The following is a 15,815-nucleotide window of genomic DNA, read 5'->3' as shown; positions in this document are numbered from 1 at the left end:
AATGCAAATTAAATTTGTGAAAGCAGTTGTGTTCTTCAATAAAGAATTCTAACAGTTGGGGTGGTCTTGTTTATTCAAGTCATGGAATATTTCAGCTGTGGTTGCCCATACATATAAAGTAGTGTGGATAAAAAAAAAGACGGTACACCCTTTTAGAGGTTTTCAATTCACTTGAGCTTTATTGTTGCAACAGTGCATATGGAGTATATGAAAGAATTGCATTTACAGATCAATAGCGCAAGCAGTTCTGACGTAGCACATATCATATCCACAATGCAGGCACTGACTTTGGCATCCAGTTGATTGTACGGATGACAAATACTGTCCAGGAAACGTTACGCCAGACCACCTTGAGCTGTTCATGCAGTTCTGCAAGAGTTGTTGATTGACGAGTTGCACAAGTTACTTCTTGTCCCATCATATGCCACACATGCTCGATTGGAGACAAGTCTGGAGATCATGCTAGCCTGGGAAGTTGCTACACGTCTCGTGGAGCATGTTGAGTTCCACATCCAGTGTGTGGGTAAGCATTTTCCTGTTGGAACAACACACCACATTCCTGTTGCAGGAATGGCAAAAGAATGGGTATAACAACATTCTGCATGTACCAATGCTGGTTAGCACCCCTCCAGAAACACCAAAGGTGCACCAAAGTTGTAACTTATCACACACAAAACCACAAGGCCTGGGATGGGGCCAGTGTGTCAGATAAATGCACTCTATAAGACAATGCTCACCAGGTATATGTCGTATGTGCAAACGAAATCACTGAAGACCATGGTGCACCATTCCATCTTACAAGTGATCCTCTGATGGCATCTGTCAAGCCAAGCATGTAAGTTGTGACATGAGTGGAAGATGGGCTAGAGGTTGTGTGCCCGTAATCCCGCTGCTAATAACTAGTTCACAATAGTTTGTGTTGACGCGTCTGGGCTCACAAGCCCTGTTATCTGTGCTGTGGTATCTGTATGATCTACCACTGCTGCCTTTACAAAATGGTGATCCTGGTAGGTGTCTGTGCTGTATGGATGTCCAGAACCTCATCTATGGATGAGAGAAGTTCTCATGATCACTGAGGCAGCACATCCAACTTGTGTGGAATTCTCCAAAAGGACCATCCTGCCACTTGAAAGGCCACAATTTGACCCCTCTCAAACTCACTCATTTGGCTGTAGGAAGCACAAGTGCATCCCTGTGGCATGGTTGCCTGCTTGCTTCACACATCTGCACCACCCTGGGCCTTCTTGCTGTGAGAATTCCCTATTAAAAGGTAGACACACATGATGTTCTAGTAGCTATGCCACAACAATTTCTGTTGGTGGATGATATTAAAAGCATTATCAATACATCTATCTCCCAGGTGGCACAAGCTGTCACAGGATCAAAATTGACATCATCTTTCCAAGTGTACTAACTTTTTTCTTCCGGCAATGTATTTGGAAGTATTTCACTGAAGCTAGAAATCAAAGATAATGGCAAAGCCTGACACAATCTAATGAAGACCAGAAATAAATGAGTTTAATGTAACTGACATGATGCTCATGGTAACATTTAAGTAGAGTTAAAAGTTTTGTACTGGCACAGAAAAAGCAAACATGCATTTTTTGGATAAAAAATCACCTAGTTTTGAAAGACTCATCATGGACCAAATCATTTTTGGTCACAAATTTTTTAGGTGTGGGAATAGGTGCAAGTCACAGGGTGTTAAATCTGGTGAATTGGGGAGAAAGGGGGGGGGGGATATTCCAACAGTCTGTACTACAGTCCACTCATATTTCCATTTCCAATAATAAAAATAGTTATTTGATCTTTATTGTTTTTCATTTGCAATCCAGGCCTTTTCTAATGTAATATTTCAACCAGGTGGCCCGGATAATTTCTATTGCATTCACCAGTTATTGTGTTATCCCTTGCAAGGTAACAAATAAAAAGAATCTGGTTGGGATCCCAGAAAACACTGACCTTGAATTTTCCAGCTGATAAAACTGATCACTGCCTTGGTGCAGTGTCAACAGTTTCCGCACGCTGCTGTTTTTGCAGTTTTGTCATTGAGTGGTCCCACGCCTTGGTCAAAATAATAAAATTAGTTGGATCCTATTTAAAATGATCTGAGCATGATGAGAAATTTATTTTTGCATCTGCTTGTCCTCAAACTTTAATAAATGTGATATTGAGTGATACAAAGTTTTCTTATTGTTAAATCATCATGCAAACTGAACCAAACTGTTTCTCCAGATATGCCTGGGATGTCAGTCTCTCATCCAGTACTATAATGCGCATTTTCTTGATATTTCATCTGTGGTTGTTGTTTTGAGATGTCCCTCATGTAAATCATCTTCACGAGAAGTATGGCCACGTCTGAATTAAGTCATCCATTTTTTCCAGCTGTGGAAAATGACGGAGAATCTTTGAAAGCCTCCATCTACTTTGGCTTCTGCAAATGTTGTCAGCTTCAATAAAATGATTTCTGACAGGTGACCACATTGTCATGTGATTACATTAAACACACCTCAAGTGTCAAACTCAGGGACCACATGTGATCACTGACGAATACTGCTGTGGCCTAGCTATTCAAACACTGAATGACGTGATTTTTGAACACACTCAATCTTCCAAATATGTAGTAGAAATGGCTCTTCAGTGCCCGTTGACAAATACATGGATGAATCCCCCACTACCATCATCACTGCTTCATACACTTACACGAAGAAGGCATATTGCGTCTTTTCTCTTTGAAGTCCATTGCCTAGTGCTGTTAACAATACTGCAAGCAGCTGCCAAAAAATAACATTACTTTATTTGTATTGATTTGTCTGATGTGTGCTAAAATGAAAAAAAAATCCTATCTATTTTGGCAGTTGTTTAGTGTGTGGTAAGTTACTGTTAAAGAAAAGACTCTTTATTTTCATTCAAATAATCTACTGTTTTATGTTACATTATCAATGTATTTCACTCTTCTGCATTCAGTATTTTTCTATTGAAACCAAGTGACAGTAGTATGTGGAAAATTGCTGATGAACATTGAGATTTCCAAGGAAGAGAGAATTTGAGTATTTTGCTGTGAACTTGCATTTCATTCTTTCCATTTTTGTGATGCACATAGACTTAAATCTATCTCCCTCTATCTCTCTCTCTTTTTTTTTTTGGACATACTTGAAATACACCACACTGATGAAAGTCTCCTGGAAATAGTAGCTGAAATATTGGCCAATAAACAGGACAATGATTTGGTTTCACACAAACAATTGTTTTATCTGAATGAGACCAAGTGGCAGTAGATATAAAAAGGGCATCAGGGAACATACCAAGTTGCGTGCAAAGATCTATAAGTACAACTAGGGAAACGTGTTGCTAGAAATTTGAAGCGGGAAGGGAAGGGGAAGGGGAAGGGGAAGGGGAAGAGAAAGGGGAAGGGAAAGGGGCTCTGGAAATGGGATGGAAAGAGGGGCAAGAAACACAGACAAGTGAAGGACGAAGACTGGTGAGGACTAAGACTGGAACTGAAGAATACGCTGGAAGGTCTATGCAATTCAAAGAAACTGTTGGGTTGGGTTGTTTCTGGGGGGGGGGGGGGGGGGGGAGACCAGACAGCGAGGTCATCAGTCTCATCAGATTAGGGAAGGAAGGGGAAGGAAGTCGGTCATGCCCTTTCAAAGGAACCATCCGGGCATTTGCATGGAGCGACTTAGGGAAATCACGGAAAACCTAAATCAGGATGGCCAGACGCGGGATTGAACAGTCGTCCTCCCGAATGAGAGTCCAGTGTGCTAGCCACTGTGCCACCTCGCTTGGTAAAGAAACTGTTATTGGGAGGGAGGATCCAGATGACAAGGAGCTCTGAAGCAGCCACTGAAAGTGACCCTCTTCTGCTGAGCACTGAGCTCTACAACTGGGATGTGAAAATTGCCCTTCCATGTACTTTAGTAGTAGCCATGAATCAAACTTAATATAATAATAAGTGACTTGTCTAATAGCATAAGATACAAGAAAGACTGATGGGAATAGGATGTGCTGGAAGCTGTATGGAACAGGCCTTGCATCTGGGTCTTCCATATGGATATTCATGTGGATAAGGGTTGGGAGAAGTGACATTTTGTAAATTTAGCAGGCTGGTGATTACTTCATGATGGTCAGTGTCCGCACTATGTACTCTCCTCAAAGATCTTTCATGCATTTCCTCAGATTTCATTAATGTACATTGGACGAAGTACACTGAATTTTGAGACGGAAGAGTTAGAGGAGCAATGCATCTATATGAAATTTTGCATGAAACTCACAGAAATTTTGTGTGAAACTCAAGAAAACCTTTACAGAGTCACACCAAATGATGCAGGAAACTTACAGTGATGAGTGGTTAAGCTGTACTCAGTGTTAAGAATGGTTCACATGGTTTAAAAATGGCCAGACGGAAGTTAAAGATGACTCTTGTTTAGGACACTCTTTGACATCTACGGACAACGTTCACGTTAGGAGCTTCGATGAAATTGCGCTTGCCAATCGAAGACCTACAATCCAAGAGATTGTGTCATTTCAAGTTGGATCACATCTTGCAATTCTGACACAGCATCTTGGAATGCATCGTGCTGCCACCAAGTTCGTCTCAACTACTCCTGAGTCAAGACCAGAAAGGCCTTCACCTTGGAATCTGTGAAGAGCCTTTGGATCTCATAAAGGAGAACACGATGTTCCTTAAGAGAATTATAACTGGTGATGAGACATGGGTCTATGGTTATGATTCTAATATGGGATTTTCTTGGTTTTAGTTAATCCATGGTCGGAGGGACTGATGATCGCGTAGTTTGGTCCCTTCTCCACCCAACCAACCAACCATCTATAGTTATGAAGTTAAGGTCAAGGTTCAATCTTCACAATGGGTCAGAAAAGTTTCTCCAAAACAAAACAAAAATCCCATCAGGTCAAACATCAAAGCCATGCTTTGACTTTCAGAAGGATTAGTTCATCATGAATTCATGCTACAGGGGCAAACTGTTACTTGATGGTACTATCGGGATGATAGACAAGATAAATGAAAATTCGCAGACCACTTCAAGTGATCCAGCAAGAGGCATACCAAGACTGCTTCCAGAAGTGGAAACGGTATTGGGAGCAGTATATCAATTGTGGAGGAGAGTATTTTGAAGGAGGCCATGCTCAATAAGTAAATAGTAAGTGTAGAAAAAATTTGTGGACAAAGTTCCAGAATTTTCTGAACAAACCTCATATACAGTGCAAAAACACAAAGCTTCATTCATTGTACCTTCCAGAACAAATAAAAATTCTAGGTAATGATTTTACAATATTGAGAATAAAATGACAAGTTTCACTTTATGTCTGCTTCATTTCTGAAAAAATTAAGAGCAATAAATTAGTAAAAGCTGTATACCTGATAAATGATGCAGCTTATCTTTGACAGTTGCAAACATTTCTTCAGCACCTTTTGTATCCATCTTGTTTATAAGCAATATAGCTGGCTTATCTAGCAAGTTATCATCATAGAGCTCCAACTCCTGTAAGCACCGTTTAAACAGCTACTCAGAAGCATAATTAAATGCTATAAAAAAAATATAACATGGAAAAACAATACTTCAAATAAATAATTTGTTTTGTTGCTTTTAGTGGCTGGATGACTGATATGCAGTACTTCAACCTTTTTATTAATAAGCCTTGCAAGCTTGCTGTTGACAGTTAGCATTCCTTGTGACTTGAATAAATCATTCATTACTTTTAAACAATGGCAAGTCTAGGATAGAATAAAAACAATATTACGAAAAAGATAGAGTTCTACTCACCACGTAGATGTGGCATTGAGTCGCAGATAGGCACAGTGAAAAGATAGCTAAACAATGAAGCTATTGGATAAAAATGTCCTTCTTTTGAAATAGAACACACACACACACACACACACACACACACACACACACACAGCCAATGTGTTCAGCTGCTGTGACCTGAATGTAAACTGCATCTGACGTGAGCAGCAATCTGGGGTGGGTGGTGGAGGTAAAGAGGCAGTATGAAGTGGGTTAGGATCAGGATAGCGGGTTGGGGGTGACTGACCTCCAATGACCATGACAAATGAATTACAAACACTATAGACCTCAGTATGCACATATTACAGTGTGACGCCACTGCACATAGTCCTTGAAGGTGTTGCATTTTTTTTACAGCACTGTATAAATGTACACAGCCTTGCTTTCAGCTTTATTAGTTCCTTTCTTGAGTAAGAAAGAGTAATATAATAGGGAAGTTTAAAAAGGAATGGCAGTAACTCAGATCCCAGGATGACTGGGTGACACCTTTTCTGAGGATGAGGGGAGACAAATATGAAGTGGGAGACATCAGAGAGAGTAGGAGACTGAGAAATAAAGATGGATTAGAAGAAGAAAGATGAATAATGCAATTAAAATCTAGGAGGAAAAGGATGTAAAAGAAAAAGAGGGGAGAGTGGAGTAAAACCAATATACATAACAAAAAAGTAGATGTGAAAGTGAGGGGCGATGTGTTAACGAAGGTTAAGGCCCAGGAGAATGTCAGATTGCATGGCTGTGTTGGAGAGCAAGTTGCCATCTCCAGAGTTCAGGAACATCAAGATACTTTGTCTCTTTTCCTTGCTCTTTAATAATCCAGTTCAGTTGTTGCACTCTTCTTACATAAAATCTTTTCTCCTCTAACAACCCAGTTTTACATTATTAAATGTCAGTAATTTGATGTGGGTTGTCAGATATTCATTGGAACACATTATACTTAGTTGATGAATATTTATTGTAGATCTCTAAGTGACAGCACCTTTTAATTTACAGTTCCTACTATTCAACTGCCTGTTCTAGATTTCCTGTGACTGTCTACATGCCTTTTCATTTACATTTCCTATTATTCAACTCCCTGTACTAAATTCCATGTGACTGAATACTTTCCTATGCGGTCCCAAAGCATCATGATCAGTCTGGCATTAGGAAAGTGATAAAACATAACAGTTGAACATGAATAAATGTTTTATTGGTTCTATACTATAAGCTGTCCAATTCTGACAGACAGATGCATGCATTAGTATGGAACAGGTTCTTTATACTTTCTGCAAAACATGTACATCAATTTGCCTATTGTTCTAACTGTATCGGACATATTTAATTTTCACAGTGAATTATGTACTTGGTACTAACTGATTTGTTCAGTACCTGGTATTAAGTAAATAATTCACTAACTACTAGAATAATCAGTTGTCCGCCCTGGTCCCATTGTAAGGTCTCCAAAATATTTCAGCAGACACACACTTGGGGTCCTGTATACATTGGGTGTTACCACTGCCATCACTCCTCTCCCGTCACCATACATACAACCACTGTGTTGGGTGGGGGCAGTGGTGGGGATGGCAGCATCTGGCTGCGAATTGCAGTCAGCAGACTCCACACTACCACTGTCAACTGCACACCTCACTGTATGGGAACACTGCTTTTTCTTGGCTCAGTGCAAGATTTCATGCCTGACTCAATTGTAGGCCACTGTATTTGTTAATTATATTCCCCTGGACCCTAATTTCAGTGGCCTCTTTACGCTTGCAATCCCAGATGGAGGAAGAAGGCCTATGTATTTTTTTTTTTTTTTAAATCTATAGTATAGTGTGCTGTGTTATTCGAACAAGACACAGCCAGGGGAAAAGCACCACATGTGCAAATATGCGAGCTGATGCCAGTGCCACAGAAACTTGCCACTTGTGCGAGTTCCACCAGCACCACAGGCGGTGCTGAGAATAAAGATATCAACTTCGCCTCGGCCAATTGCCGGCCGAGTACAATCCACCAATGAGCAGACAACAATGGACAGAAGCCTTCTCTGAAGATAAAAGAGCAGCTGTCACCCACATGGTTATACAGGGTGAGGCATGAAGGATGAACGGTTTTCAAATGAACAATATATCATTAAGAGCGCTTCAAACATTTTTTAATTACAGAATAACAATCAAATAATGTTGCCATTTAACAAAATTAATGCTTGAAAAAAACATTTCCAAGGCAACGGCCATTTTCAGCGATGCCCTTCTCAAAGCACTCTCTGAAGTTGGCTTCAACTCTCTGCAACATGCCTCTGTCTATTTGGACAATTTCCACATGAACAGCTTCCTTCAATTCTTCAAGTGTATGTGGATTATACAGGTACACACTTGATTTGAGTTAACCCCACAAAAAGTAGTCACACATGAATAGGTCAGGGGAATGAGGAGGCCAATGAATGTCCCCGAACTGGGAAATAACTCTGCCATGAAAAACAGTCTTAATTGCTTCCATAGTCAATCTTGCCATGTATGCTGTAGCTATATCCTGCTGAAACCACACTCGCCAGATAGGAATACATTTTCTTCTTAATTCAGGTACGAAGAATTCAGTGATCAACTCTCTATATCATTCAGAGGTTACGGTTACAGTGTTCCCGTTCTCGTCTTGGAAAAAGTATGGACCAATAACATCTGTACCTGTCACAGTACACCAAACAGTCACCTTGGGACTATGTAATGGTTTCTCATGCAGCAGTTTTGGGTTTTTCACTGGCCCAATAATGACAGTTCTGCTGATTTAACATTCCTTTTTAAATGGAAATGAGCTTCATCACTCACAAGCAAAATAATGTTGTCATTTTGCTCAAATTTGGCCTTCATTTCTCGGGAAAAATTTAGCCGCTGTTCATAATATCTTGGGTTTAATTTTTGCAGAATGGGCATTTTGTAGGGATGAAATTTTAGGTTAGTATGCGAAGTATGCCTCACCGAGCGATTACTGAGGCGCAGCTCAGCCGAGTGTCTTCTAGCAGATTGACCAGTACTACAGAGCATGGCTTGCCAAACCCTTTCCACATTTTCTTGTGTCCGAACTGAGTGAGGAGCTCCTGGTGGTTTTTTGTTCATAACTGTTCCTCGTGTTCGAAATGATTCTACCGAACGTAAAATGGTGTTACGAGTGGGAACACTATCATGTCTAGCGAGATTGAAATGACAATGAAACTCATGCTGCACTGCAATGATAGACTCATTATTGCGCACAAAACTATCTTAGCTAAACACACAATGTTGCATAGTCCACGGCTCCATGACCTTGACTAAACAAAATGGCAGGAGCTACCAATTACGTTACTACATCACTCCCTCCACTCCGACTGCCTGAGCCTGAATACTAGCTGTTCTAAAAACATCCATCCTTTCTTCCTCACCTGGTACATCATTGTCCAGGGCTGACAGACTCAGGAACGTCGTTTAGTGAACTCTTAGAAGTGAACAGACAGTTGTTGTATATTGCATTTGCTATGTACTGTAAAGTTAAGCTACAATTATTTGCACTTAGCCATTGAGGGCCTTTTTTGTGCTTTGTTACAAGGAGTGCTGCAGTATTAATTATTCAACAAATCACAAAGATAAGTAAACCTTAACTAATCAGCTATAATGTTGACTAGAAACCTACCCATGTGGACCAATATCTGTTCACTAACAGCTACCACCACCCCATAGCAAAAACACGCTGTTCTGAGGACCTTAGTGCTTCGGGTGGAAGCCATTTCAGACACTGAAAACATTCCAAAGGAACTGAGCTGCTTACAAAAATTATTCACAGAAAATGGTTATGACAACTGGCACATTTTGCAAGCTATATTTCCGAAGGCTGAAGATCCCCAAGGAGTATACAAAGGAGTTTGTGTTTTTGCAATGCTATAGTTCGCAAGGGAACATTCCGAAGTGTCAATAAATGATGTTGGTGAAACTTGGTGGATGTGTAGCAGGGGCAAAATATGCAGTACATATTTATTTGTTTGAGTCCAGTTCCACATTTAAGTGGAAAAACACACACCATATGGTAATTTGGCATTTCATGTTTAGAGGAAACAGCTTCAAAATGATATACAAAACATGTTTCTAATACAAAAGTTGATGTGTAACTAATGTTCTTGAAAACTGTATAATAAACTTTTGTAATAATTTGAAATTTTGTAAATATTAATTAATTTTGAAAAAAGAAAACTTTTGTTGCAAAATAAATTAAAGAAGCGTTCAAGTCACATACATCCCTTTGTAATAAGGCTGGTTTCTGAAATACCATTTTTGGAAAATAAGCTGTACACAATGTGTTGTTGAAGTATTTTCAACATACCTAATTATAATATACACACATCAAAAAAAGTTTTGCATAACCTCAGTTGCAAGAGTTCCAGGACCAGTACAGAAAACTGGAATAGAGATCAACATAAACATCATTTCCGCCCTTTTTCATTGCTCATGAAAACTACACATTACATGTTGTACCACCAAACAGCTAGACCTTCAGAGGTGGTGGTCCAGATTGCTGTACACACCGGTACCTCTAATACCCAGTAGCACGTCCTCCTGCATCGATGCATGCCTATATTCGTCATGGCATACTATCCACAAGTTCATCAAGGCACTGTTGGTCCACATTGTCCCACTCCTCAATGGTGATTCGGCGTAGATCCCTCAGGGTGGTTGGTGGGTCATGTCATCCATAAACAGCTCTTTACAATCTATCCCAGGCATATTTGATAGGGTTCATGTCTGGAGAACATGCTGGCCACTCTAGTCCAGCAATGTTGTTATCCTGAAGGAAGTCATTCACAAGATGTGCACGATGGGGGTGCGAACTGTCCTTCATGAAGACGAATGTCTCACCAATATGCTGCCGATATGGTTGCACTATTGGTTGGAGGATGGCATGCACGTACTGTACAGCCATTACAGCGCCTTCCACGACCACCAGTGGTGTATGTTGGCCCCACATAATACCACCCCAAAATAGCAGGGAACCTCCACCTTGCTGCACTCACTGGACAGTGCGTCTAAGGTGTTCAGTCTGACTGGGTTGCCTCCAAACACGTCTCCGATGATTGTCTGGTCGAAGGCATATGCGACACTCATCAGTGAATAGAACATGATGCCAATCCTGAGCGATCCATTCGGCATGTTGTTGGGCCCATCTGTACTGCACTGCATGGTGGTGGTTGCAAAAATGGACCTCACCATGGACATCGGGAGTGACGTTACGCATCATGCAGCCTATTGTGCACAGTTTGAGTCATAACACGATGTCCTGTGGCTGCACGAATAGCATTATTCAACACGGTGGCATAGCTGTCAGGGTTCCTCTGAGCCATAATCCATAGGCAGCAGTCGTCCACTGCAATAGTAGCCCTTGGGTGGCCTGAGCGAGGCATGTAATTGACATTTCCTGTTCTTCTGTATCTCCTCCATGTCCAAACAACATTGCTTTGGTTCACTCTGAGATGCCTGGACACTTCCCTTGTTGAGAGCCGTTCCTGGCACAAATTAACAATGTGGACATGATTTAAATGCAGTTTTGACCGTCTAGGCATGGTTGAACTACAAACAAAATGAGCCGTGTACCTCCTTCCTGGTGGAACGACTGGAACTGATTGGCTGTCGGACCCCCTCCGTCTAATAGGCACTGCTCATGCATGGTTGTTTACATCTTTGGGCAGGTTTAGTAACATCTCTGAACAGTCAGAGGGACTGTGTCTGTGATACAGTATCCACAGTCAACATCTATCTTCAGGAGTTCTGGGAACTGGAGTGATGCAAACTTTTTTTGATGTGTGTATAAACATTCATTATTATTCTAATCATTTACTTTAATTATATTTGTTTAATGTTTTAAACTGTTATTTTACATTCATGGTGTTCTTTTTCTTGTTTTTTAGTTTACTGTTTTACATATGTTTATTTTGTTAACTGGAAATAATAAGTAACTCGTGTAATAAAATAATTACAATAATGATAATCTTTAAAAAATGCTTAAAACATAACTTTTTTTACACCATGCACATATAATGAAAAAATTGCTTCACATAATATACATGATGGAGAAGGCAAATAAAACAAAATTCAGCAGGATTTGAAATTGTCAAAAATGATCCTCTAAAATCTTGATTTGTATCAGGCATACTTCAGTACATTGGTAAGTCTTTATAAAGACAACTCGTTATGTACTAATGACTGCTGTTGATTATATTGTTTCTCAAGTGGGGATTGACAATGTAATCATTCAACAGAACTAGATGTTGAAGCCTACTCACAAAGTTCTACCAACACTGAAACCCGTATATCTTCAATGTCTGTACCTGTGCGGTGGAGCCCTTTCAGATCATCAAATGTTTCTTACCCTTGGGTATGACACTCAAAATGAATTTTATTACAATGACCATCTGCCTTTTTATAGTTTTAAAAGAACTAATGGTAAGTTTGAACCGAGAATTTGAGAGTCTCTTTTTGAAGCCCCAAATGTGCATTTGAAAGCATAAAAAATCTGATAAACAAATGTCTGACTGGGTCAAAAGATATTTGAAAGCTGTTTTCTTTCCAAGTGAAAGAGAAATATCTGTATTACTGTTACATTCTTGCAGTGAACTGTGTGAAAGAACGGTTTAGAGCATCACGCATGAGGTCAAGGAACTTGTTCATCTGATAATACCACAGAGCTCACAGTTACAGCCACAGGACGTATACAGATTTCGATGTTGGAAGTGCTTTGTGAGAAGGTTTTCAGATCTAGTTCTGTTGAATGATTATGATGTCAACCTCCACCAGGAAACAATATTGTCGCAGAAGTAGCTGAGTAGCACTGTGGTGTAGTGGTGATAATACTTAACTGTTGCATGGAGGGTCGTGAGTTCAAAACACACCTGGACTCTACAATTTTAATTTTTATATTCGGTTTGAGTACATTCTAGAAGTATCAACAAAAGTGAAGAATCATCATACTGGAATGTTCTGTAGCTGTATATATACTGTATGGGTTCTGGCCAGAGGCAGTTTGCTACGTGCTCTTTTATGTGGAAGTGCTGAATAAACCTTCGTTAAGGGAAGTCGGTGTTCGTAATTCATCTACTTACACCTCCTTCTACGTGACATTATTCTAGTGGAGGCACTGGGTATTGGACCTTGTGATAGTGCCCATTATCGACGACACAGTGGCTCCCATCAGACCACGACAAAGCTGCCGTTTACGTGGAGAGCAACCCGAGTTCGAGCCATATTCAACAGATTTCACTCTATCGGAAACAGAAGAATAAGAGGACATTATGATGCCAGCAACTGTGTGCTACCACATGAGACATCCTTCCGGGTTCTCTGGTGATGATGGCCAAGATCCAAACAAGTGGCTGAAGGTATATGAGCGTATAGCAAAATTTAACAAATGGGATGACATCGTGTGTTTGGCTAACATATTTTTCTACTTGGAGGGCACTGACAAGCAATGGTATGAGAACAACGAGGAGAAGTTTACAAGCTGGGAAGTATTCCAGGTGGAACTGCGCAAGTATTTCGGTGACGCACAATGACAGAAGTGCAAGGCTGAAGATAAATTAAAGTGCAGGGCACAGCATCCAGGAGAAACTACAGCATCCTACATTGAAAACGTCTTGGAGCTGTATAAAACAATGGATCCTAGAATGAAGGAGGAAGATAAGGTTGCACATCTCATGAAGGGTGTTGCTGAGGACATGTTATCAAGCCCTACTCCTAAAGGAGGTTTCGACAGCAGACGACTTCATTGAGTGGTGCCAGTATATCGAAACAATGCATCAAAAAAGAATTACATTCAAGAAATCTGAATGGCTTCCAAACATAATATCGATGTCTGTGATGGAAGAAGCAACTGATTTCACAAGTGTTCTTTGTCAGATAGTGAGAGAGGAAGTTCAGAAGGCACTTGGACTGCATGGTGAGCAAAAAACCAAGAAGCTTCAAGAGGTCATAAGGAAGGAAGTGGAACAGACATTGAACCCAATCTCTCATCCTTCATTTCCCTTTAAAACGGTGAAGTCGAGACCCAGGTGGAGTTATGTTCCTACAATGCCACATGAGGAAACTGTTTGGGCACCATGGAAGCCTGACATATGGAGGACCCATGATAACCAACCGGTATGTTTCCACTGTGGACGATAGGGACATGTGGTGCACTTTTGATGAGAAAGGCGCGGATATTTGATGATGCCCACACCACAAGACAGCAGACTGATCATAGTCGATGACAACTCCAGGACGAAGAAGATGAACAAGAAGATGTGGGTGCAGGACGACATAGGTCACCATCACCGCAAGCTAGCCACTGGAGAGGATGCTCCCCAACACGCCGATCAAGGTCTCCATCACTGTTTAGAAGCTCCAGCCGATCACCTAGCCACTGCAATCTGGAAAACTAAAGGGTGCGACCTTCCTTGGAGGTGAGGCCGCCGAAGAAAAAAATACTCCGCCATTGATCACTACAAAAATGGTAGGAAACTCCGTCAATATCCTCATGGATGGCCTACAAGCCCAAGCTCTTGTGGACTCTGGAGCATCATATTCAGTCATTTCGGAGAAGTACCGTCGCCAGTTGCAGAAACCGTATTTGTCAACAGCAATTATCTCTGCTGCAGGTGGCTAATGGGAAATATGTCAAACCTACAGGAAGATGTACCATTAGTGTGGGTATAAGTGGCCATTCACAGCCCTTAGAATTCATTGTCTTACAAGAGTGTAGTCATGATGTCATTCTGGGATGGGAGGTTTTGCAAGCTTCTCAGGCAGTTATGGATTGTGGTGGCACGAAGACTATGCTAGACGAGATGAGAAACTGTAGACAGGAAGATGCGCATCCGAGTGTGTGGAGACTATGTGTGTTGTATGAAATGATCATTCCTGCAGTCAGCACTAGAAAGGTAACTATCACGTGCCATGCCATGCATCAATCCATGGATCTGGTAGTGGAATGTAAGAGAAGCATACCACTGAAGAATAACTTGGTCATCCCAGCCTCTGTCGTCTTGTTTAAGAATGGATTCATTGAATTGTGGATAGTTAACTGTCGCCGAGAACTGCAGATCCTTCCAAGACACATGTGTGTAGCAAACGCTGAGTCATTAATTGCAGAACAGCTGAGCATCATAGAAACCTCTGATGCCAAGTCTGTGGGCGAAATTGGCGCTACCACTAAGAGTCAAGATCTAGCTTGACTATCACCAGATCTCACTAAGGAACAACAGGAGAAGCTACTTGCCATTCTTAAAGAGTTCTCTAAATGCTTCAATCCACAGGTGAAGGACAAATTAGACAAATTGACGGTGAAGCACCGGATTAGCACTGGAGACCATCAACCAGTAAGTCAGAGAGCATACCGTGTGCCAGCAATGGAATGTCGAATGATTCGGGATGAGATAGAGAAAATGATGAAGAACTACATCATTCAGCCTTCGCAGAGCCCATGGTCGTCACCAGTGGCTCTCGTCAGGAAGAGAGATGGCAATTGGCACTTTTGTGTTGTTTACAGGGAGCTTAATATGATAACTAAAAAAGGTGTTTACCCTCTTCCACGAACTGACAACGCACTAGATTGTCTGAAGCGGACTAAGTTTTTCTCAACCATGGACATGTACTTGGGATACTAGCAAATCGAAGTAGATGTGGCTCATCATGAGAAAACTGCATTCATCACCCCTGAGGGCCTGTATGAGTTTAAGGTAATGCTGTTTGGTTGTGTAATGCACCAGAAACTTTTGAATGGATGATGGACAATCTTCTATGGCACATGAAGTGGACAATGTGTCTTTGTTATTTAAATGACATTATAGTGCTCTCAGAAACACCTGATGAGCATATAAAAAGACAGAGGGCCAATCTTAAGTGTCTCCAACAAGGGAGACTGAAACTTAATCCAAGAAAGCATCTTTTTGGAGCAAAAGAAATCAAAATACTTGGACACCTTGTGTCAAATGAAGGTGTGCGGCCAGACCCAAAAAAGCTGAGAGCTGTAACAGAATTTCCT

At 40.9% G+C, this 15,815-nt stretch overlaps 1 protein-coding gene across 1 annotated transcript in view; it reads right to left on the bottom strand.

The window, feature by feature from the left end:
* LOC126252972 (GTP-binding protein 10 homolog) overlaps positions 1 to 15,815 on the bottom strand; it is a 79,969-nt gene that overhangs the window by 22,799 nt on the left and 41,355 nt on the right. Inside the window, exon 6 of the mRNA XM_049953993.1 lies at positions 5,384 to 5,507. Within this exon, the coding sequence (XP_049809950.1) occupies positions 5,384 to 5,507 (124 nt within the window). The remainder of the gene's footprint in view (positions 1 to 5,383; positions 5,508 to 15,815) is intronic.

Source organism: Schistocerca nitens, chromosome 4 (genome assembly GCF_023898315.1).
Source record: "Schistocerca nitens isolate TAMUIC-IGC-003100 chromosome 4, iqSchNite1.1, whole genome shotgun sequence".
Taxonomy (NCBI): domain Eukaryota; kingdom Metazoa; phylum Arthropoda; class Insecta; order Orthoptera; family Acrididae; genus Schistocerca; species Schistocerca nitens.
Note: the sequence above shows the minus strand (reverse complement) of the source record. Positions and strands in the feature narration are given on the sequence as shown.